General features: G+C 30.1%; 4 protein-coding genes and 1 non-coding gene across 6 annotated transcripts; 3 read left to right on the top strand and 2 right to left on the bottom strand.

Moving 5' to 3' along the window:
- Positions 1–315: 315 nt before the first annotated feature.
- Positions 316–5,473, bottom strand: LOC101507368 (DNA polymerase delta small subunit). Of its 2 annotated transcripts, none has more exons than XM_004493528.4 (15): positions 5,315–5,473; positions 5,104–5,233; positions 4,849–4,955; positions 4,605–4,731; positions 4,199–4,306; positions 3,544–3,659; positions 3,371–3,454; positions 2,817–2,885; positions 2,670–2,741; positions 2,493–2,584; positions 2,271–2,398; positions 1,942–2,043; positions 1,756–1,823; positions 1,099–1,168; positions 316–593 (listed from the first exon to the last, which is right to left on the bottom strand). In XM_004493528.4, the coding sequence occupies exons 1-14, from the start codon at positions 5,351–5,353 to the stop codon at positions 1,109–1,111; spliced, it is 1,302 nt and encodes a 433-aa protein (XP_004493585.1). In that variant the 5' UTR covers positions 5,354–5,473; the 3' UTR covers positions 316–593; positions 1,099–1,108. The 2 variants fall into 2 exon arrangements, with proteins under 2 accessions (XP_004493585.1, XP_004493584.1); XM_004493527.4 differs by having other exon boundaries at positions 386–593; positions 1,085–1,168.
- A 10-nt stretch (positions 5,474–5,483) lies between these two features.
- TRNAA-UGC (transfer RNA alanine (anticodon UGC)) lies at positions 5,484–5,556 on the top strand. The gene has a single exon. It is a non-coding gene; the product is annotated as a tRNA-Ala (tRNA).
- Positions 5,557–7,789: 2,233 nt separating this feature from the next.
- Positions 7,790–13,315, bottom strand: LOC101507051 (omega-6 fatty acid desaturase, endoplasmic reticulum isozyme 2). The gene is made up of 2 exons (XM_004493526.4): positions 13,098–13,315; positions 7,790–9,277 (listed from the first exon to the last, which is right to left on the bottom strand). The coding sequence occupies exon 2, from the start codon at positions 9,265–9,267 to the stop codon at positions 8,113–8,115; it is 1,155 nt and encodes a 384-aa protein (XP_004493583.1). The 5' UTR covers positions 9,268–9,277; positions 13,098–13,315; the 3' UTR covers positions 7,790–8,112.
- Positions 13,316–16,682: 3,367 nt separating this feature from the next.
- Positions 16,683–17,524, top strand: LOC101506718 (seed maturation protein LEA 4). Its single transcript, NM_001279130.2, has 2 exons — positions 16,683–16,841; positions 16,997–17,524. Exons 1-2 carry the CDS (start codon positions 16,734–16,736, stop codon positions 17,345–17,347), a joined length of 459 nt encoding a protein of 152 aa, NP_001266059.1. The 5' UTR covers positions 16,683–16,733; the 3' UTR covers positions 17,348–17,524.
- Positions 17,525–20,981: 3,457 nt separating this feature from the next.
- LOC101506386 (uncharacterized protein At4g19900-like) lies at positions 20,982–21,761 on the top strand. Its single transcript, XM_004493524.3, has one exon. The coding sequence runs from the start codon at positions 20,982–20,984 to the stop codon at positions 21,759–21,761; it is 780 nt and encodes a 259-aa protein (XP_004493581.1).
- The last annotated feature ends 1,611 nt before the right edge of the window (positions 21,762–23,372 follow it).

The following is a 23,372-nucleotide window of genomic DNA, read 5'->3' as shown; positions in this document are numbered from 1 at the left end:
TAATAATGCCAACATATTCTATACTAGTGTTTGATATCCATAGTTATAATGACATACTTCACAAACTAATGACAACGCATGCACTTGTGTGCTTATGTTCTAAGCATTCTTTTATTTTTCCTATCAAAACTGCGAAATTAATCGAGCTACAATACTGTCATCAGTAAGGGCTGTTTCCCGCACTTCATTCCATATAAGGATAGAATTAAGCCTTAACTGTACAATCCACTCTTATTACAAATCTCCTTCTATAGAGGAATTACGTTAATAGAAACCATCAAGGCTCGTGTTAACATTTGCTAAAACATATTGTGCTGACATAATTAAAATAGAAAAACCTTGATTAGTTCAAAATTGAAATCTTCCCACTGTCTAGTCTCTACGATAAAACGTAACACACATGTTTAAATACTATGTTACACTCCTAAATAGGAAAATACAAATACAAGTCAAACAATTAGGTTAATACAAAAATATATTACAGTATATAAACACAGACACTGCCCTTGTCAACTTCAAGACTCAATTTTCAGTTCTTCGAAATATCTCCAAAGACACATCGATGACAGCGCAGTGAACAAACTTCAAATAACCTGTATTTTATACAAGATAAGAAATTCCTATTACTTGCCGTACCTGGAGTAAATGCAAGCTAATTTCACAAGAAACCTACTCCATATGACACTAGCATTCGAAATCTCGTGATTTTAGATAAATTTTATCTTTAATTGTTAATATAATAATGAAGAAAGATACTATATTTCAATCAATCATAAACTTTATGCCACAGCTTTACATATTTACCACAATAACATCATCCTGCAATGCTCAAATATGTTATGAAACCTATTACATACTAATGCTCAAATATGTTATGAAACCTATTACATACTAATGCTCAAATATGTTATGAAACCTATTACATACTAATGCCAATAACATATCAAAACCATTTAAGAAAAACCTCAATGACACTAATCTAACGAAGCATATGAACCAGATAAATTGTATCTGTAACTACTGTAGAGAAGAAGCCACAGTATTTCAAACAACAGGTAAAATTTAGATGGTCAGAGACATATACCGCAAAAACATTACTTGTGCATTTTTATGGGCTGAACTGAGTTCCAAAACTGAGAGCATGACATTCAAGATCCCTCAGATTCAACTGGAAAAAAAAAAAAATAGAATATTCATGTATCTAAGTTTGCAACAAGAATCGCATCAGATGAAACATACTATTATGTCACAGCCAACCATTAACCAAAGAAAACAACCCTTTCTCAGTTGTGATCCTGCCACTAATATTGTTCTTTTCCACAATTTTATCAAACAGGGGGATGATCCCAAATTCGCATCACAGGCAACCATGTAGTATAGGTCACTGAAGATCATCGCATAATAATGACAAGTTCAAAATGTTGCACCAGAGTCTTATTACTTAATTCATTATTAAGTATTGATAACCACCTTCAATCCAACAGGAAGCAATATCTGTCATTATTACAGCTGGGGGAAATCTCAGCAAAAAGTATCCCCTTTCAGTTATATAGGTTAAAGAAAAGACGAACAAAAACCAAATTTACTTGTCTTGTGTCCGCAATCCATAAAAATAACTGGAAATGCCCAGTTCACCAATCTTAACTCTATCAGCAAAAGAGCATAAATGTTGAATGTTGTTGACTTATATTACAAGGTAATATAAGTATAACAGACCAATTTTAAGAAAACATTTATGAAATTTTTAGAGCTCACCATTACTGCAACTCCTGTTTCACTGAATTTAGGAACGCATACAAGTCTCACCGATTGCCCTTCTGATCCTGCAATCAATTGTAAAACGAATTAAAGTGTCAGGAGAAGGGGAGGGGAAGTTATATAAAATGCAAAACAGAAAAAGTAATGTGTTTTTCTGCAAAGTAGATTTAAGAACCAACATACCCTTTATCACACGAGTATCATATTTATCCTGATTGCCAACAAAGTACACATGAGGACAACTCTCAATGAAGAAAGGATCTCTATCAGTATAAGGATAGCACCCTGAAGACAACAATTAATATCAGAACAATTTCTTTCAACATAAAAAAAACGACAGTTCGAATTTTACACTTCAGAATTTAGATTTATTTAGAAGCAGAAGGTAATCTACAAAGGACATTAACAGTTTTTCAACCATCCAAAAAAATTCTAAGCTTAGTGGATAATGACAGATTATGGATAACCAAGCAAATATAAGTTAAGCATTGAAGCATATATTGATGTTATACCAAGGGTATTAGGTGCAGTTGGTGCCAAATGCCTCCATCTTAATGTCCTTTCCATGAAGTCAAGCTTATCTTTTGCCTCTGAATACTTCTCAAGATCATCTACGTTCTGACCAGATGTCCCAAGAAACCTGGAAGGAAGCAATATGGATCATGTTTAGTGTATGTATGACAGTATGGTATATTCAGAAGCAATGACAGTAACATTATAAACAGTCTACTTACCTGATATTATCAAGCTCAAAACAATGAGGATTTGTACAAGATCTAAAAGTGTTGTACACTGATGATCCAGGGAAAAGGCATCTATGCAATGCCTGAATGTACAATTCTTAGTCATTAATTTAAAAAAAAAAACATGTTATATATGGCATAAATACTCTTACAGGACAACATAAGAACCTGCTGTGGTAAGGAAAAATTAGCAGGGTCACTGGGTCCTGGCATGATATCCAATGGCAAACCAGCAGCAATCTGAATAACAAGTATAAGTTAAGCATGTTATTTAGAAAACAACTACAGTAGAGGAGTCAAACAAATGAAATGAACCTGATTCAACAGAATATCTAGCTCCTTTATTGGTTCTGCCATCCTTGAGAGATCTTTTGAAGCTAAATTCTGTAAATATTGATGAAAAAATCCATAAATCCACTCTTAGAAATGTATATAAAATCCACTGAATTCCAAAAAAAAAACAAAAGAAACAGTTTCCGTATATCCAAGAACTGTGCCATTACACTAAATAGTAGATTGAAAGGCATAAATGTGACTAAGTGCTATCAGCATCCGGATATCAACTATCAAGACACAGACAACAAATGTGTCTAAACTCTAAAATGCAATTCTAGTAAGCTTAGTCAGATGACCCAGTTCCTCTCGATATTTATTTTTCTTAATGGAAGTGTTCTTCCTCTAATTCTTTTGGAATCCAATTCTTGGGTTCCTAACAATATTTTTGTTCTGTATATAGTTACATGTTCTACTGCACATATTTGTACTATTCTTTTCCCTATTATAAATAAAACCTTTCTGTACACTATACACTGATAGTAGGTAGTAAGTAACACAGACATAGGGGTTTACTTCAACGATAACAATAATACCTGTCCATTAAGAAGTCCACGAGGTATATCGACAGAGTTTCCAGCAATGACTACATGAACAATTTGGGACGCAATACTTTGCTCCTGTTTATTTTGTCAATATTGACAAGTTAAAACCTTTAAATAATGCGTAATTATCAGACCGAGAGCGTTGGGAGAAAAACAGGAAAAACCTTCTCATCTCCTAAATGTCCAGTAATATGATCAACGAGAAGCTGAAACTGAAGAGGGTTAGACCTGCTGCTCCCAACACTTAATCCTGACACAAGAACAACATATCTGTCTTCCCCTGTTGAATCCAAATAAAAGAGAAATTTTAAGTGACAACTTTAATAAAATTATAACTTTTAATAACAAATGTTGTAGAGTGGAGTATAAAAAATGCACAGTTATAAGAACAAAATGGCTAGACTATTGCTCATCATCGAAATGTTAACAAAAGCAATGAAATATGGAGCATACAGCAAGCAATTAATTTCTTTAAACCCTAGCTAAAAAAAGTCACATGCCATTGAGAGGAAATAGACTATGTTAAATGAAGCAAGGCAGGAGAGAATCTAAGCTTGCTGATTATAAATAATAAATTTTTCAAACGGCGCAACAACATAAGAGCAAATATTAAATAGAAAACTCAAACCACACGTCACACAGGATAATACGATGTTAAACACATATTTGATCCAGCCATCCTTCAATAGAAAGTCTCAGCCTACCATTACACCAAAAGTGGCTACAATTTGAAAAGGAAAAATCCCATAATATGCTATGCATGTGTGCCACTAGGTTAGAAATTTAGAATATGCAAAAGAATGAAATGAGAAGAGATACTTGATTTAATGGGGAATTCTATCTGCGGTGGTAGGCCAGCTTCTAGAACATCCAGAACCAAAAAATCACCTGCCCCCGTCTCCTTACCATGTATAGCAACAACAATTCCTGTCACAAATTATAATAGCACAAAATCATCATGTGCAAGACAAAAAAGTTATCTGTTTGGCATATAAGTTGCATCGCTAAAAGAACAAATATAATTAAGAAGCCACAGGTTTGATTTCAAGATTGCTTAAAGAAATATGAAACAAAACAGAAAGCATAGATAGTTAGCAATCCAATATTGTTTGTACCACAACAATATCAAACCTAATGTCTTGGAATGAATGTGCTGCCTATGTTTCAAAATTGTCATCCTACACCAGAATCTATTTTGCTCAATTAAGTAGTCAATGATACAAACCTGTTACAAAGACAGATGGTACAATGAGATTCCCACCAAGCTTAACTCTTCCACTTTCATCTTCCAAAACAAGATAATCATCTTGGTGCACAAAATTATGAGGCTTAACAAGCGGAACCACTGATCTCTACACATCATTGGCAAAGAAATACAACACTGGCATATTACTAAACATAAAATTTACATTAAAACAACAAACAAACCCCTCCATAAAAAAATACATAGAAACACAAAATCATAGTACCTCCTTAGAATACTCGTCAAGTATGCAAGGTTTCAGTTTCATGTTTTTATACAGTGTTCCAACAATAACACACTCCTTGTCCTCTTCCAATCCCAACACCGTGCACACTGCTCCAAACCAAAACCAATAAATAATTTAACAAAGTTAGCAAAAAAATCAAGCAATCAAACACCAGTAATAATCAGATTAAAAAAGTCATTAATGATTTAAAGAAAAACCCTAAGTTGATAAAAATAGAGAAAGTAAAATCCGAACCAGGAGAATTAGGTTTCCAATGAGAAACAAGGGAATACAAGAGAGTTCTCATCAAGTGAAGACGAGCGAAGTAAATTTGACTGTATTGTTGACCTCGATACATCTCTTTACCAATTTCGAACGATTCATCCTGCACCAAAATTGTATTAGCGTATATATTATCAGTTAACTATCAACATAGACACAATGACAGAGAGTGGAAGCACTGTACCAAGGACTCGTAGGAGCATTGCTCTCTTTCCATTCCCATGGCGGGAAGAGTTCGAAACTCGCTCTTCTTTTTTTTATGCTTGTTGAGAGTGATGGTGATGCATGGGTTAACATATACTCATTCGTAAGATTATAATTAATATCCTTCTAGAGTATTTGAATTTCATGATGGGGATGTAGCTCAAATGGTAGAGCGCTCGCTTTGCATGCGAGAGGCACGGGGTTCGATCCCCCGCATCTCCACTTTTGCCGTTATCGTACAGTCACACCATATATGTATATAATTTATAGGAAAGTTTTCAAAATTATAAATAAAAAAATTCAAATAAGTATGAGTGGTAGTGGAAAACTGTAGTTAGTTGAATAAAATCTTCATGGGAGTGATAGAATGAAACAACAACAAAAAATCAATATATATGTAGTTATTATCACAGAAAAACTATTTTCTCTTAAAGGTCTTACCATCAAATTCTTTGGCAATGACTTACCTATCTTAGAACTTCTTGAAGAATGGTTTATTATTTAAATTAATTGAAATGGTTTATCTTATCATCAGTTTACATAAACATTTATTGTATTCATATGAATTAATTTGTAAGTATCAAATTAATTAAAATTATTTATTATTTAGACTAATTAACAGGAATTAATGAGATATTTAAGTAACAAAATAAACAAATAGCAAATAATTTAAAAGAATAATAAAGTACAAAGTTGTAAATCGATGGATACAAGCTTAGGTCTACGGTTTGAATTGTAACTTTAATAACTTGATTTAGTTATATTCAAATTCCTTTTTTTATTAATTTATTTTTTTGCTATTAGTGATTAATATATTTTTTTTAAATCAACTTATTGTTTGGTCATGGAAAAAGTTTATATTTAAGAAAAGCATTTAGCATAAAAAAGTAGAATAATTTGAAGACTACAATTAAGTGTGATGATGCGATTAAGTACGATCTCAATTATCATATATGTCCATCAACTAATTTATATCCATCAACTAATTGAAGTATGATCGTTAACAATTAATTGATTAAAAACATGCAAAAAGTAATTGATCATAACAAGAAAAATTATAGAAAAATTTAATTAAACAATAAACAATAATCAAAATAAAACTAGAATAGAAAATAAATACATAAGAAAAAGTACATCAATTACAAAATTAATCAAATACTCTACAAGAGAGTTTAATTACTCATTATTCAAAAGAAAATCAAAACAAGAATTTAAAGAAAATAATAAAAATTCGTAAAAAAAATAAATTTTACTCCAACTTCAAACACCAAAAAATTAATGCTTATTTATTGTCTTCCTTATGCCTGCCATGTTTCTCCCCTTTTTCTGGTTCCTCTTTTGTTCCACCGTCTCTCTTTTTATCACCAACTTAATAGCACGTAAATTGTTATATTTTAGAACAAACTTTCTTTCAATTCAAATTATTCACAAATAAGTTATTTCTTTACTAATTCAATATAAACAATAAATTTTATTAATTCAACAATAATTATAATATATTAATAATTAAACGCATAAAATTTTATATAAATATAAAATTCATAGTTATATAATTTAATCACTTAAATTTACTTATAATTTTTTAAAATTTAATATATGTTAATTTGAAATTATTTAACGAATTATCAAATAATTTTAAAATTTTATAAAAGTTTTGCATCCTAAAGATTAAGAAATGCTATTTTTTTTTTAAACCAGAGCCTTTTTTTGGCTTCTGGGTGACCGGCTCGATAGTATCTTCACAAGTTTAAATTATTTGGAGTTTGGACATATTGTGAGACTGATCACAGAGTACTTTGAAAATGCTAAGAGATTAATTTTGGAGACGATAGCAAAAGATTTAGTATTTTATGCACATAGTTTAATATAAGGATAGCTTTAAAGACGATATTGAGTGGAAAAAAAGTTTTCTTAAAATTTATATTAAATAATAAATGAATTTATAGTTGGATCAATGATGGATCAAATTGTCACTCTAAATTGTTTGTAATAAGGAGGACCGATCTGCAACACCGTAACAGATTGGATTGTTTGATAGGAGTTTCAAAACACATCACTGCCCAAATGATACGCTGGACACTAGCTTTTGATTGGTAAAAGATTAGTGTAATTTGAATGTTAATTATTTTTGCCCAAAATTCAATTTCCTAATTTTTTAATAGTAGAAATTTATTAAACAGATTAAGGTAATATTTTACCAAATTTTTTCCTCATCATTTTTACAGTGTTAGAGCTTTTTAAAAACTTGTAATAAAGCTATTTTAACAAACAAACTCGCACAGGGACCATATTTACTCATCACAGTAGAAGCAGAAAAACTATGATTTTATCATTTACATGCCCCTCAGAGTGTGGAAAGCAGATTCATGCAACTAATCACATGCACTCTCCGCCACCCAAATTTGGAATGAATAATTTGGGACTTATGCAACTAAATTTTTATAAAGACAGAGACTTGACTACAGAAAATTACAGACAAATTCATAATTCTTGGAATCAAGAACAAGAATAACAATAAGCTTCTCAACAGATAGACAGATATGCAGTACCTTGAGAAACTAGATCCACATGCACTGATTTCAAATCGTAGTGCAATAAATACACTAGTACTGTTCAGAAATTCCATATCTTATTATTCTGCAACCAAGCAAACTATTCTAGTACTGTTTACCACTACAAATATCAGTATTCAACAAAATTATTCTCCAAGAGCAAACATCCTAAGAGAAGTTCAAACATTCCCACCTGATAGACAACAAGCTTCAGCAGCTCTAATAATCACCACTTATTGTTGTACCAGAATACACCTTTCTTCTCAGTACCTTGATCTGGCTCAACGTAGACACACTCTCTTGCTTCTCTCCATAATGCCTTGTAAAATGGTGTTTCATCAAGCCGATAATACTCTCCCAAAACTGGTTTTATTGACTTGGTAGCCTCCATTGCATGATAATGTGGCATTGTGGAGAACAAGTGATGAGCCACATGAGTGTCAGTAATATTATGGAAGACCTTGTTCAGGATACCATAATCCCTGTCCACTGTTGCTAAAGCTCCTCTCAACCAGTCCCACTCAGAGGAATCGTAATGTGGCAACGCAGGGTGAGTATGCTGCAAAAATGTAATCAGCACCAAGAATCCATTGACTACTAGCAGTGGAACTCCATAAACACACACAACCCAGGCAAGTCCTTTAGCCATGGCGAGAAGATAAAGCCCATAGCATACTGCAAGGATTCCTGCATCTGATACATATATTTGTAGACGCTCACGATCTGAGTAAATGGGACCATATGGGTTAAAGTGGCAAGCAAACCTATCATAAGGCCTGCCTGAAACATTGAGAGCCAAGTAAAGGGGCCAGCCAAGGGTAAGGGTGATAGTAATTGTGAGGACTCTGCCTAGTGGGTTGTTGCTAAGATATTTGGAGTACCAATAGGTACCAGACTTCTGCTTGGGCACAAATACTTCATCCCGCTCAAGAGAACCAGTGTTGGAATGGTGGCGGCGATGGCTGTATTTCCAAGAAAAGTAAGGGACTAGAAGGGCAGAGTGGAGAATGAGGCCAACTGTATCATCAAGCCATTGATAGTCACTGAATGCATGGTGGCCACACTCATGCGCAATGACCCAAACACCTGTAAGGATGCAACCTTGGATAGCCCAGTAGGCAGGCCAGGCCAAGAAAGATAGAGGGCGAGGAAGGTGTTGGATGTAATGAGTGGCAACGTAATAGAGGAAGAAGGCTATGGTGAGGTCATAAACGACATAGGAGAATGAATGTATAACAGAACGCTTAAAACAGTGAGGTGGAATGGCCTTCTTGAGCTGGCTGAGACTAAATGGCGGTTTTTCAGATGGCACCCGCTTCACAGTGTCATTCTCTGACTTCCTGTTTTGAGGAGGAACAGAGGTTCGGCCACCAGCTCCCATCTTCAGCAACCTGCCATGACATAAAAAAGCATTTCGTTACAACACTCCTCTAAGCAATAAACATAGGTTTACATAATGCAATTTGTAGTACAATTCTCAGTAACAAGACTGAAATCTTCAATCTATTCTCATCAGCAATACCTACCATAACTGTCTCTACACGCATACAAAACTAGAATGAGCATAACAGATGTTGCAGATACACAAAAACTTGTTTAAAAAAATTCACAATTAAGAAGAATAAACATGCAACACTATCCAGATCCATAAACAAATTGAAGCAATTTCTTGATCGAAACAATATATAAAATTCACATAACTTTCTTTGTATGTACTAGGAAAATATATTTTGACAGGGTTGTATACACTCAGAGAGAAGTTTACAGATAATTCAATGAAACAAATTAAAAAGATAAAAGAAAGTATAATGTGAAATGCATAATTCTATCTCATTCGAGGCAAGGTATTCAAAGCGGATGTCATGAATCATGACCATACTAAGAATTTGATAGAATATCATTGGAAGAGTTATAGTTGTTTTTTATTCTCACCTAAAAGAAATTATTCAAAAAATGTCTGTTAGAAAAGTAAGACAACTTTTTCAATAATATACTAATAACTAGAAAATTCTATGATCAATAGTCGAAGACCCTATATGATAAAAAGTGTCCCTCTGTTTCTAATAGAGTCCAAACATAAAATCCATCATTTGGGATCCTTCAATCTGATAAAAAAAAAAAAAGTGTCATTTTCTCCATAAGTTATAGCTCCCAAATTCATGTATGTTAAGTGTTAACACCGTCCCTTGACACTTTATTATTTTGCTACCCTATGTTACATCCTACACAGAATTAATTCCTATGTCAACACTTCATACTTTCTCAACAATATTGATTTTTGTATACTACTTCTCTAATACCAGTTTTCCACTATTTTCATTAAAAGAAAAATAAGCTGTCCTACCACAATCCTCTTCCTAAAACCCAAAAGTAGATTTAATTATTTAGAATGAAGAACCTCCAAACACCACCGCATGGAGGGTGTGCAAGTGCCAAATAAAGCAGCTCTAAAAGCAACTTTAATAATCTTTCTAAAACACACGGCTTGAACCGAAAAACTAATAGTGAGCTTTATCTGCGTGGCTGATAGGAATATGATTGGATCTTCTCTAGTGGTGGTCCATACTACAGTTCAACACTTCATTATATTTAACTAGAATAAATGAAGGAATATGACAAACTCGTGGGAATAATTTATCATTTCTAACGCAATTACAGCTTGCAAAATCAGCAATAAAACTAAACATACAAAAACATCGTGACCCTCGTCATGTTGTGGAGATTTTCTGTAATCAAAACACGTGACTCGGGACACTAATTACCATAGGGTCCACATAACGTGAGCAAGTTAGAAAAATTAGAGTACTGCCAATAGTACTAAATTACTAATCGAAGTTTAGAATATTGATTAAAAAATACAGTTTTATTATTAAAAATCATAATTTTTTTTACACCAAAATAAAATCATAATATTTAGTTTATCACTCATCTCAGAGGTGTACATTCTTATAAAATTTTATCATGTTTAGCTCCTTAAAAAAAATTAAAGATAATATTAGCATTTAACTAAAATAAATAAACACATAATAAAGACCAATATTTGTAACAAAGAAAATAATCTGGTGACAGAGCATCAATATATACGCTTTATGTGACAATAATCGATGGTCCCTGCACTTAACGTCTTACCAAACTTTAAGCTGTTTTTTGCTGCATACAATACTTTCCTCACATGACATGACCCTGATCTTTTTCACGTGATATTTACTTTTAAAACAAAAAATATTCATATTTTTTAGACTCGAATATTTCAAAAAAAAAAAAAAATTATCACTTTCAATGTAAAATTTGAAGGGAAAAAAAGTAAAGCAAAACAGGGTGCGGTGTTTCATATTTTTCATCACACAAATATCTTTTTTCTTTATTTAATTTTTTGTTTTAAAATTTGACACCAGAGTGTAATAATAACATTATTATTTTTATAACATTTTTAAAAATAAAAAAGTTTAATAACTGTAAGGAAACAGCGTAAAAAAGCTTATACAATATCTCAAGTTCTCAACAGACACCTCTCTACACTCTACATCTCTTTAATAAATTATCTTTCTCTCTCTTACATTTTCTCTCGCTTCAAATTTATTTTTTTAGTTTAGTGTAGTAATCCATTCTCTTATGACAATCCTAAAAAGTCATTAAATTTGGTTTTCAAAGAAAAGGACGGTAATTAATAACTATACCATCTTATTAAAACCGTCCGCACGCCCAAAAGGAAAACCCTCGATGTCTTTTTTTTCTCCCAGTGAGTACAACGTATTCCAAGAAAGAAAAAAAAAAAAAATATATATATATATATATATAAATATATATATTAATATAAAAAAGTCATTGAGACTTTAGAAAAGAAAAATATTCAAACTTTATATTTATATTATATTACTATTAAATATTTCATTCATCTCGTAATAACTGTCACAAAAGTTGTTTAATAATCACTTTTAAGTAAAGATTATCACGTAAGTTTTTTTATGGATTTTTTTTCATCTGTATAATCTAATATTATTATTATTATTGTATATTATTTTAAAATATGTTATTCTCAAGCTTACAATGATAATTGAAATAAGGATAAAATGATATAATTTTTATATGTAAGTAAAATAATTAAATGCTAGAATTATTTTGAAAAGTAACAAAAAAAAATCAGCCACACATTCATATAGAGTAAGAATGTCTACGACGTAGCTCTATTTTTTTAAGGTGCTGAAGTAGATTCCGCACCTCAACGTCACTCTTTTATAATATTTTAATAACATTACTTAATCGGCGTTTAATTTCTTTAATTTAAAAGTCATTCACTCATCTAAGTATGCTCGTCAAGACCATGGTCAAAAAAATGCATATTTAGATGATGTTAAATCGGGGAAGGTGTCCATCGAGATCGACGATGCCCTGGGAGTCATTGGCACATTTTTTATAAATACTTATTAAATATCAAATCATATACAACAAAATAAGTATAAAAAAATAGGGGAGCGTGGCAACTAAAGGTATGCAAATTGTTTAGCTTTCATAAACATCATTAAAAATTGCCGGCTTGCAGAGATATCTTTCTGTTGTAAACTCAATTTAGTTGAGAAAATCCAAATATACCCCCACTTTCAAACCAAGTTGTAGAAACCAAGTTGTAGAAACCAACTTATAAAAAAATTCATCATATCACGATTGAGGCTGACACAATAATAATAAAATTATAAAACAATCATCCGTTTTCAGCAGACATACGTTGAATGCAGACATAGACTCATACTGAAGAAATGAGATTCGCAAAAAATATTAACTGATTTTTATAATAATAAACTAAGCAAGAACAGAAACTGTACAGTTTTCTGAGAGATTGTACAAAATCACCAAAAATACGAAAAACAATACGGAAAAAATGAGATCATTCTTTAGATCTGATAGAGAAGCCATAAATATTGAACGGTAACACAAAAGTACCAAATACACTAATGAAAAAAATCGTATAATATAAGGAGGGAATAAATCAACAGAGGATTGGCAAATATTGAAAGTAGATTATCAAAATAAGATGAAAAATAAACAAAATGAATGAATAAAGGAATATCAGGCAATAGAAACGCGGAAATCTAAAATTGAAGGAAAACAAGCGGAAGGAGCGAGAAATTGTTAGATCTAACAATATATTAAAAAGTAGAGGAAAATAAGCAGGACTTTGAAGGCGAAAAAATGGAAGGAAGAATAAGAGAGTACCTGGAGGTGGAAAAAGGAGAAGAGGTTGTTGAGACGGCGCAGAAGTGGATTGATGAAGAGGGAGTGAGAGAGGGGGCGAGGTATACGAGTGAGGAATGGGGCGGTATTTATTGAGGAACTGTGTTTCGCATTCTACCTTCCTTTCCAGGGTCGTGGGACCCACACGGATTTTTTAACGTGTTACTCGCAATTTGCGATGCACATATTCTCTCTCACTCACACTTATTTGTCTTTTCTCTCTCTTATCGCTTGGGCACCATCCTCCACTATTTCCTCCCATACCCAACTGATAATAGCGATAGCCATAGCCATAGCCATGCACCTCATTTCTAGAGATATTTTTCTCATTGAAATCAATTCTCCACCATAAATCTCTACTTCACATTCACACCAAACTTCATTGGAACGGCGTTCATTAAAGTTTTAAATTGATGTACCTTCTAATATTGAAATAATTACTTTATAATATCATTTCAATACAGATAAAAGAATATAAATGTATTTTTTTAAATTCAATTTATAATATCAATATTAATTAAATTATCGTTTCAATTATAAATACCAAAAAATATTATATTAAAATCTCATTTATAATATTTAATAGAAATAATTTAATAAAACAGATTTTTGTTGTTGTAATTATTACTATTCTTAATAGATATAAAAAATAGTTTAAGAAAACGTTTAAAAATTATAAATCACCTGACAAAGTGGTCTTATAATAAGGCGTGCCACATTATGGACAAGGACTTCCATCCTTAGTTGTCAAAATAGAATTTAATGGTTACATGAATTCTAACATTTAGACTTTATTGTAAGATGACGCTCAAAATTCACTTTTAAAATCATCTTGTCCCTTAATATGATACTAGTGTTTTTTTTTTTTTTTTTTCAAAATCTCACATACATTAGATAAATATTATTTAATCCACAACAGAATAGTGTAGTCGAAAACATAAATTATTTTTTCTCTCTTAAATTCATCAATTTTAAATTATTTGGAGAAAACAATCAAAATTTCAAGTTCATCAACAATTTTTATAATTTATTACAATATTCCATAACTGAAAAGTGTAGTATACGACATAAATCAATTTTTTTAAGAAATTATTTCTTTTTCTTATGAATATTTTCGAATATTCAAGAAGATCAATAACCTAGAGACACTTTCAACAATCTAGTATTTTCTTAGAAAAATAATATTTGTCAATATTTAAAATTATAAGGTATTAGATAAAAAAGTTTATGTGTAAATTAAACTTCACATTAGAGATTGTGATTGACATGTCAAATGAATATGTGATCTTTTTGCATTTAATTTATATCAATCTCATCTCATTGTGATTAATTTGTTTATAAAATATAATCACCTTAAAGTTAAATATCAGTATTTATAAATATACACTGACTAATTACTATCAAATTAGCATGTAAAAAATATAAATTTAATAGGCAAATTAGTCTGTGACACGTAACTATAATGGTAGTTGTGTCTTTATTAATGTTTATAATAATATTATATTATAGTTTTATTCAAATCTTATGATTATTATTTTTTTTATATCCAAAATATTTAATTAATTAATTACTTGTTATATCTTTTACACTTGTGTGATAATTTATTTGTAGCAATTACTAAAAAAGATATTAGGCCTAAACCTTGATGGAAAATTAATTTTTTTGAAACCCAAAGCCCTTGCTTTACAAGTTTTTTGGAAAGCCTCAGTGGGTGAATGTTGAGCATCCTTGCTTCTTAATCGTTGATTAGATCATATGTCTCTTGCGTTAATTGAACTATTATTTTGTCTCATGTTGATTGTGAATCAAGTGAGGTGACATATGCCTTTTCAAATATGAGTTAAATATGACCAACATACTATTTTTTTATAATTCCTAATTTTATTTGTTTTTTTATCAGAAACTTAGCCCTTCATTCTTCGTGATAAAGAGTATATTCGTCGTATTTTCACTACCTATTAATAAAAATGTCTTTTAGCTCGCTAACATAAAATGTCAAATTACTCCCTATAAATATGGCTCGTCACATGCCACTTAACATCTCACTAATAGAAATTATTGATAAACAGAACAATTTGATTATCTTTATTCAAAAACGTAGATAGACATTTTTCACTTTCTAAAATTTAGAGAGTAACTTTTTGCACTCCATGATTTGATGGAGGCTTTTGGTGGTTTACTCATTTGGTGTAAGCCCTAATGTCCATTAATGTTTTACATTTAAATTTTGAATTTGTATCATGTAGCTTATTTTTAATAAGGGGTATTTTAGTTATATGTTTGATTTGAAGTAGTAAAGTCTTTGAATAAATTGCGATTAAAGAGAACGTCGAATGGATGATTCAAATAGAACTTTACTCTCAAATATTGTAGTCAAGTATTGATATATATGAGATTATTATCGTATAAAAATTATGTCAAATCACAAGACAATCTTGCCACTTGAATAACAATCATGTGTTGTTAGATATCGTTCATTGTTTGAAATATTAAATTGATGATCAAATACTATTGCTAGTGTTACGGGAACCTACAAGGTCATACACGTGAGAACATATAAATGAGAGGGTAATATAAACAAGTGAGACTTATTTGATGTAACAGAGGATGCTCTATTTATGTAGACTATATAGATATTTTCGTACGACCAATGTTTGTAATTCTTTCAAACGCTCGTCTACAAAGATTTTGTGCTACTGAGGTAACTACATAATTCATGTTTCACGATCATTCGAAATATTAAGAATCCATCAAAGAAAAAAAAATTAAATTTCATTGTGTTTTATCTTTTTATATTTATTTGTGATTTCCCTTCATCTTCCAATAAAATACAAGGTGTCACTTTTGTGTGTAGATGTATTTGATATAGTATATGGTGAACCACAATATAAAAGTTGTTTGAATAGAAATTTGTGGCATTTTTTGTCTACATAACTACAACTATAATCCAATTTATGATGGTTTGACAAAAAATAAATATGTTCATAAATTTGAATTACAATTATTGTTACTTTGTTTAGAGAACTAAAAAATATATTTAAAAAATGTTTAACATGTGCAGTAGTTTTTTAAATTGAGTCTAACTTAATATTTATACATGGCATAACTTTATATAATGATCTTATAAGATAAATATGCATCTCTCAAGTTTTATCTTTTTTCACGCGTGACTATTTTTTTTCTAATAGTTCAGTTATAATTGGACTTCCACCTTGCATTAATTGTTTCAAACACATTATAGAAGAAACCATAGACAAAACAACCACGAGAACAAGAGTATAAGAAGTAAACTGATGACCTAATGAACACGAAATTGAACCCTTATGGCACTGGGAACAACAAAGTTTATTGGTGAGAGATGATGCAAAAAAAAAGCCCATTGACTCCTCGAATGGGTGTCTGCCAGTTGTGTCTAAGTTCCTAAAGTGCCACGCTTGTATCATAATTTAGACACCTGGTAAACACGTGTAGGGCCTTTAAATGGCCTCGTGTCCCCTAACTTGACACGTGTACATGAGCTGCTTGGCCCCTAAATCTATAAATAGATAAAGAATGCAGTGTGGTTTTACACATATTGAGCTAAATAAAAAGAAAGGATTAATCGTTGAAACATTGAAAATGGAAGGTGCAAAGAAAGCAGGAGAGAGCATTAAGGAAACAGCTGCCAATGTTGGTGCTTCTGCCAAATCTGGTATGGAGAAGACCAAGGCCGTTGTTCAAGAAAAGGTATTGCTTTTGTTTTCCTAATATTTACTTTTTTATAGATTAATTCATTAAATAATTTAGTTAAGCTGAAAATGACTTATTCTTATAAATTTAATTTTTCCAAGTAAAGAATGTGTTGAAGTAATTAATGAATGTGTTGGGTCTTATAAAATCAGACAGAGAAGATGAAAACACGTGATCCTGTGGAGAAAGAGATGGCAACCCACAAGAAAGACGTAAAGATGACCCAAGCAGAGCTGGACAAGCAGGCGGCGCGTGAACATAACGCCGCTGTTAAACAGTCGACAACGGAAGGGCAAATGGGACATACTACTGGGGCCCATCCGATGTCGGCATTGCCTGGTCATGGAACTGGACATCCCATGGGGCATACCACGGAGGGAGTGGTGGGCTCACACCCGATTGGAACTAATAGAGGCCCAGATGGGACCGCTACGGCCCATAATACTCGTGTTGGTGGAAATCCGAATGCCACAGGGTATACAACTGGCGGTTCTTATACTTAATTAAATGATAAGGACTGCACAAAGTTTAGTCTTGTTTGTTTCATTTCCTCTTTTCTGTAAGTTTGCTATGAGTTTGTGGATGTTCCTACTTTTACGTGGAGCGTTCTGTGTCATGGAGTTCTATATTGTAATTTCACTTCTTTCAATTAAATAAATTGTGATTTGGGTTATGTGATATTTATTGTTTTTTTTAAGGAAATTAAGTGATTATTTTATTCTATTTTATTTTAAGGAAATTATGTCATATTTATGAAAATGACAAATCTGGTTTTCTATTTTTTTTTTCTTACTTTTTTTTTTTATAGATATAAACCTTTTTATTTTAAGTATGTTAATTGAGTATCTTTTTATATTTGTTATATTAAGGTTTGTTGAAAATCCCACATCAAATATATGAATGTGGCTTGTAAATTTGTGTATAAGAGACATTTTTACTTCGATTTTGTTAGATAACCAAAATTCAAATAGAAAGGGTTAAGACTATTCTATCTTTTTGGCCTTATCTTTTTTGGTCATTTTGTGTTTTTAAATCTCTATCATATATTCTTTTAAATTCTGAAACAAAACCATTATGGTGTGACACTAGCTAGATGTTTGAGTTACTTGAATACTTAGTGTAAGATTCGATTTTTAACCAATGTATATAAAAATACATATTAGAGAGGAGATTTGTCTCCTTCGTATTTGAATCAATTTGGCTTATTTTTTGAACATACCCAAAAAGAATGAAAAAATTGAAATTGAATTTATTAAAAATAGTTACATAGAAGGGTTTTGGTTTTAAAAATTATTGTAAAATATTAAATATTTTTTTTTGAAATAATTTTCTTATAATTTGATAGCCATTAAGGTATACATGTCTGCAATTTCATATAATAAAATTGTTGATTGGTGATATTTGTAGCCTAAGTATCTAGATAATGTTTTTCTAAATAAACAAAACATAATTTGGAGCAATTCGTTTCTAATTAAAATTTGTTTATCACTTAAATTCAATCAATTAATCAAATGTAAAATTATTTCAAAAATTTTATATGACTCAATAATTCATCTAAGAAATCCATTAATCATTTTAAATATTTTATAGAAATTGTGAATAAGTGTACTTATTAATTAACTAAATATAAAATCTTTATATTACTAATGTATTAAAATCTATGTTTTCAACTTTTAAAATTTTAAAATTTATTGTTCAATATAAAAATTTTAATTTTGATTATTTAATACAACCCATACTTTAAATATTTTATGATGTTAAATATAAAATAATGTAATTGGTTCAACAATGAATTTGTACTTAACTATTATTGAAATTGTTTTAAATGTGTTAATGACTATTGCTATATAGTAACTATAGGTGTTAATTTCATAAATATATTAATTATTAGTTTCACTCTATATCTTAGATGAATCAAAAAGAACTTATTAAAATTAATCTCCACTTTTTAAATTTATATTTTGATTAAAAAATTGTATAGGTAAAAATGACCAGAAATGGAAGTCAAAAATTTAAAAACCCATAAAAATTTGTGATATTAAGAATTTATTAAAATTAAGTCCTACTTTTTCAAATTTATATTTTGATTTGAATTCATAAAAAGATTTCGACAAACTTTTATTGAAAACTATATTTTTTTATTTTTCTTCAAAACGTTAAAATAAAAAAGTTTTATTTTTTTTCTAATAAAAGTAATTTATAATTGTTTTCAAAAAAATGTTTTATTTTTATTTTCCTCACAATTTTTTTGAAAAAGGATTGATTTAATTTTTTGTTCTAAAGAACTTTATTTTTTATTTTTAAATAAATTTGAAACTTGTTTTAAAAAAAATTTAATTAACAAAATATTAAATCTAGAAACCTCTTTATTGAAACTTTAAAAATTATTTTAATAAAAAATTTAATATTAAGAATTTATTTACAGATTTTCTTTTTAAATTTTTAAACTTTATAATATAATTAACGATATTAATAGTAAATAGATAAACTTGCGAAAACATAATAATTAAAAACTAATTTACCAGACAAAGAAGGAATATTGTTACAGACGTAATCAATAGCAAAATTGCACTGCCTTTCAATTTGAAATTGCGTATTTAACCACCCGTTCACTTCATTATTATCACCGTACCATCTATCTTCAATTTTAAACCTTTTACGTTACTATCCGTATTTATTGGTCTCCTACGACATTAGCACAACTCAAATGAAAATAATGTGAAAGACGATGTAATAAACATCTGGATCCATACAACTACTTGAAAGTGTGATTGAAATTGACCGCAGATTAAACTATTTCAGCCCACACCGATCCCCAGCGTTTGTTGATGATGATGACCGGCCCGAATAATTCCCTCAAATGGGTATCTGCCACGTGTCACTATTTTAAGACTGGCCACGTGATCTTCAATCGACATAGAGTGCACTATATGCACTAAGCTAAAAGAGAACGACTTCTAAAAAAACGTATAGAAATAAAAAAATAAAATAATTGATAGTTGAAAAAGAAAACTGAAAATGCATAGAGGAAAGAAAATGGAAGAGAACAGCTGCCAACAATGGTGCTTCTGCCAAATCTGGTATGGAGAAGACCAAGGCCAATGTCCAAGGGAAGGTTACTTTTTTATTGATTAATTGTATACCATATTCGTTTATCTATTTTGTTAAATGAATTTAGGTATCGATACTTAGTTTAAATTAACGATGATAAGATGGGTCGATGTATTTTTATGATTTTAGTTTATTTTACTAACTCAATAACTTAAAAAAGTGTCTCTATTAATTTATTTGATCCAATTAAAAATTTCAACTTAAATTAAAAATGAATAAAGATATGAATTTTATGTATAAAAAAAATGTTAATACATTATGTAGGTGAAAATAGTTGACTATAATAATTTTTTAATTTTTTTTATTTATTAGTATATTTTAAATTTATTTTGAAATTTTTATGATAACAGTAAATTTGTTTTAACATTTAACTCTATTAATGGATTATAGTGACATTTATTATTTTTTTAAATACTTTTTTTAGGTTATACTTCCAACTTAATTATTTAAATTAATTTGTCTTGTCAGATTTTTTAACAGTTTAATCACGTTATGCATTAAACGATTCACTTTTCTATCCCTAATTTAAATAACACATGTTTAGTATTTTATTTATTAGTGATTTTATATATAAATTAAATTGATTAAAAAATATATTTGAGAATTAATTTGATTATTTAAAAACATATTCGAAAATTAAAATAATTAATAAAAGACTTATTTTTTATTAAAAGGTCATTTATTTTATTAAAATAATTTTAAACTTTTTTACTAACATTTTTTAATTAAATAGTTATTTGTATTTTTTTTAAGGACAATAATTATTTTCAATTAAAGAGAGAGAGTCTTCCATTAATGTAAAATAAACTCACAAATTTAAAAAATGAAAATACAAGTTACACGAATTTAGTGGTTGGATTTATGAAACAATGTCTTAATTTGTGGTTTAAATTAACAGACGCAGAAGATGACGCACATGATCCCATGCAGTGGGCCTAACGCAAAACGGGCCCATTATTTCTAACAACCGATTTCATTTCCATTTCATAAACTAAACAACAATTTAATTTCCCGTCGACGGCGAAGATGCTAAGAAATCTCCGATCCCGGCGACGCTCCCGTTACGGCGGTATTCTATGCGGCGTCGTTTCAGTTATTCTTCTCTTAACATCAGTCTCCTTCTTTCGCAGGCACAGTCACCATCGCTTTCGTTCTCACGGGGTAAACTACGACACTCTCCTCTCCGATTCATCGAACGACGAAGCAACGAACGGAGAGGACACAATCGACGCACTAGACATAGTCGAGGAGCAAACACAGGAATCGACAACAGACGCAGAAGAAGACGACGATCCTACAGACGAAAGCAACAAAGCTTCAGGCTATTTTTTCTACCACGTTGCAGGCGTAATACGAAGATCGTTCAGCAAACGATCAATGACGATGATGACGGAGGAATTTAACGAAGGATTCACGGTTTTCGATACGGTCAGTGAGGATCGCGGAAAGGCCGCATTTGGTTGTGATGACGTGGCGGTGGACGAGCGCGTGAGGATGAAATTGATGGAAGTGAAAGGGATCGAGGACGCGCTTTTGTTGAAAGTTGGGAAGAAGGTGTCTCCTTTGAGAGAAGGTTGGGGTGATTGGTTTGATAAGAAAAGTGATTTTTTGAAGAAGGATAAAATGTTGAGGGCTAATTTAGAAGCATTGAATCCTTTGCATAATACAATTTTACAAGATCCTGATACTGTTGCTCTCACTGGTCTCACTAAAATTGATAAACTCTTGCATAAGTCACTCGTTAATGAGTTTAAGACTATTCCCTTTCCTTCTAGGAAAATCACTAGGGAACCCAAGTTAGCATAACACAATTTTGTCATAGGTTTAAGACTATTCCCTTTCCTTCATTTTTAGATACAACTGAGGAAAATATAATATATTGTTTATAAACGCTCATCATGTGAGATTATGAAATGGAAATGAAATCGGTTGTTAGATATATAATATATTCTCAGCATCTTCGTCGTCGACGGGAAATTAAGTTTTTCTTTAGTTTATAAAATGGAAATGAATTAAGTAGTAATAATTAATTTTATAGGTATCGTCAAAAAAAGGTTAGTTAATGTTGTTTGGAGGTATGGTTTGTTTGTGTCATTTCCTTTTCTTTTTTGGTTTGAGCTTGTGAAAGTTCCTACTTGTACAAATCAATCGTTCAATTGTTTCAATCTTTTTCAATCGTTCAATTGTAATTTCCCTTTGTTTCAATAAAAACGGAACATGTGATTGCGTACAAATCAAGTAAGAGGTTTAATAACCACAAATAATAAGTTTAATGATTGTTCTTAAGATACAAAAAATACTGTACGTTATTTTTAGCGTAGAAATGAAGGGATTTGATCTCTATGAAGTAATTTTATTTTATACAATAAAATAAATAATATAAATTATTAATAATTAAATAAATAATTGATATCATATAATTAATTAATTATAAATGGTTAAAATATTAATTGTTAGTCTATTTATTTTACCTATTTTTTATTTTCAAATTTGAATTGATCAATATTATACAGTAGGCCGATAATATTGAATTTTTTTATCTCAAAATTTGATCTCAAATCAACCAGAGATAACTCCAAACAAAATATACGAATTTGTTTCTGCATTTTAAATTTGTTTAACTATTTCAAAAGGCCAATTACAGGAGTATACAATTCCATGCTATCATTGATATACATTGATGATATTCTAATTTTCTTACAACAAATTATTTTCAAATTTAGAATTCTAGTTAATAAATAACTAACTAAAAATATTAAATTTGAAATTATAAAACCAACAGTTAAAATATATGTCAATCCCAGAACGTAAATTTTTATTGTTAAACCATTATTATATAATTGGGTATCTTATTCGTATATAAGATATCCATATTTATTATTGAAATTTTTCAATAAATTCTTGTGCTTTCATTTTTTTTTTCTCCAATTTTTCATTAAATATTAAATTTGAAATAATAATGGGATGAATTATAATTTAAGTAGAATATCTAACCAGTGGCCAAAAAAGTCAATTAGGTCAATTTGAGAAATTTTATCCCAAGAATAGGCTACTAAAGTCATTGCAATGCCTTTAAAGAATTGATTTTCTTTTTTAAATAAAAAAGCCTAAAAAATTACTTAATAAATTAAAAGGTCTTATATTTTAATATTAAAATTAATAAAATTTTATTTAAAATTAATATTATCTTAATATATTAAAATAATATTAAGATAATGCAACCAAGAGTACATTTTATCTTTATTTCAACTACCCACTATCCATGAATTTCGCCAAACTCTAATTTTTATTTTTATTTTACAAAATTGAAACGTCAGTGTTGAGTTTTTTTTGTTAAAAAACTAGTCATACCAAATAGCATAGCTCTTCTATTTTTTCTTCTTGTTACTCTCGTCCTCTTTTGATGAGACATGCTAT

This window comes from Cicer arietinum, chromosome 3 (genome assembly GCF_000331145.2).
Source record: "Cicer arietinum cultivar CDC Frontier isolate Library 1 chromosome 3, Cicar.CDCFrontier_v2.0, whole genome shotgun sequence".
Classification (NCBI taxonomy): Eukaryota; Viridiplantae; Streptophyta; class Magnoliopsida; order Fabales; family Fabaceae; genus Cicer; species Cicer arietinum.
Note: the sequence above shows the minus strand (reverse complement) of the source record. Positions and strands in the feature narration are given on the sequence as shown.

Coding starts and splice junctions, on each gene's coding strand:
- LOC101507051 (XM_004493526.4), bottom strand. CDS start 9,267: ATGGGAGCTGGTGGCCGAACCTCTGTTCCTCCTCAAAACAGGAAGTCA.
- LOC101506386 (XM_004493524.3), top strand. CDS start 20,982: ATGCTAAGAAATCTCCGATCCCGGCGACGCTCCCGTTACGGCGGTATT.
- LOC101507368 (XM_004493528.4), bottom strand. CDS start 5,353: ATGGGAATGGAAAGAGAGCAATGCTCCTACGAGTCCTTG. Junction 2,742..2,816: donor TAGATATTCTGTTGAATCAG/GTTCATTTCATT, acceptor CTTGTTATTCAG/ATTGCTGCTGGTTTGCCATT. Junction 2,399..2,492: donor TTTGAGCTTGATAATATCAG/GTAAGTAGACTG, acceptor GCTTCCTTCCAG/GTTTCTTGGGACATCTGGTC.
- LOC101506718 (NM_001279130.2), top strand. CDS start 16,734: ATGGAAGGTGCAAAGAAAGCAGGAGAGAGCATTAAGGAAACAGCTGCC. Junction 16,842..16,996: donor AGGCCGTTGTTCAAGAAAAG/GTATTGCTTTTG, acceptor TTATAAAATCAG/ACAGAGAAGATGAAAACACG.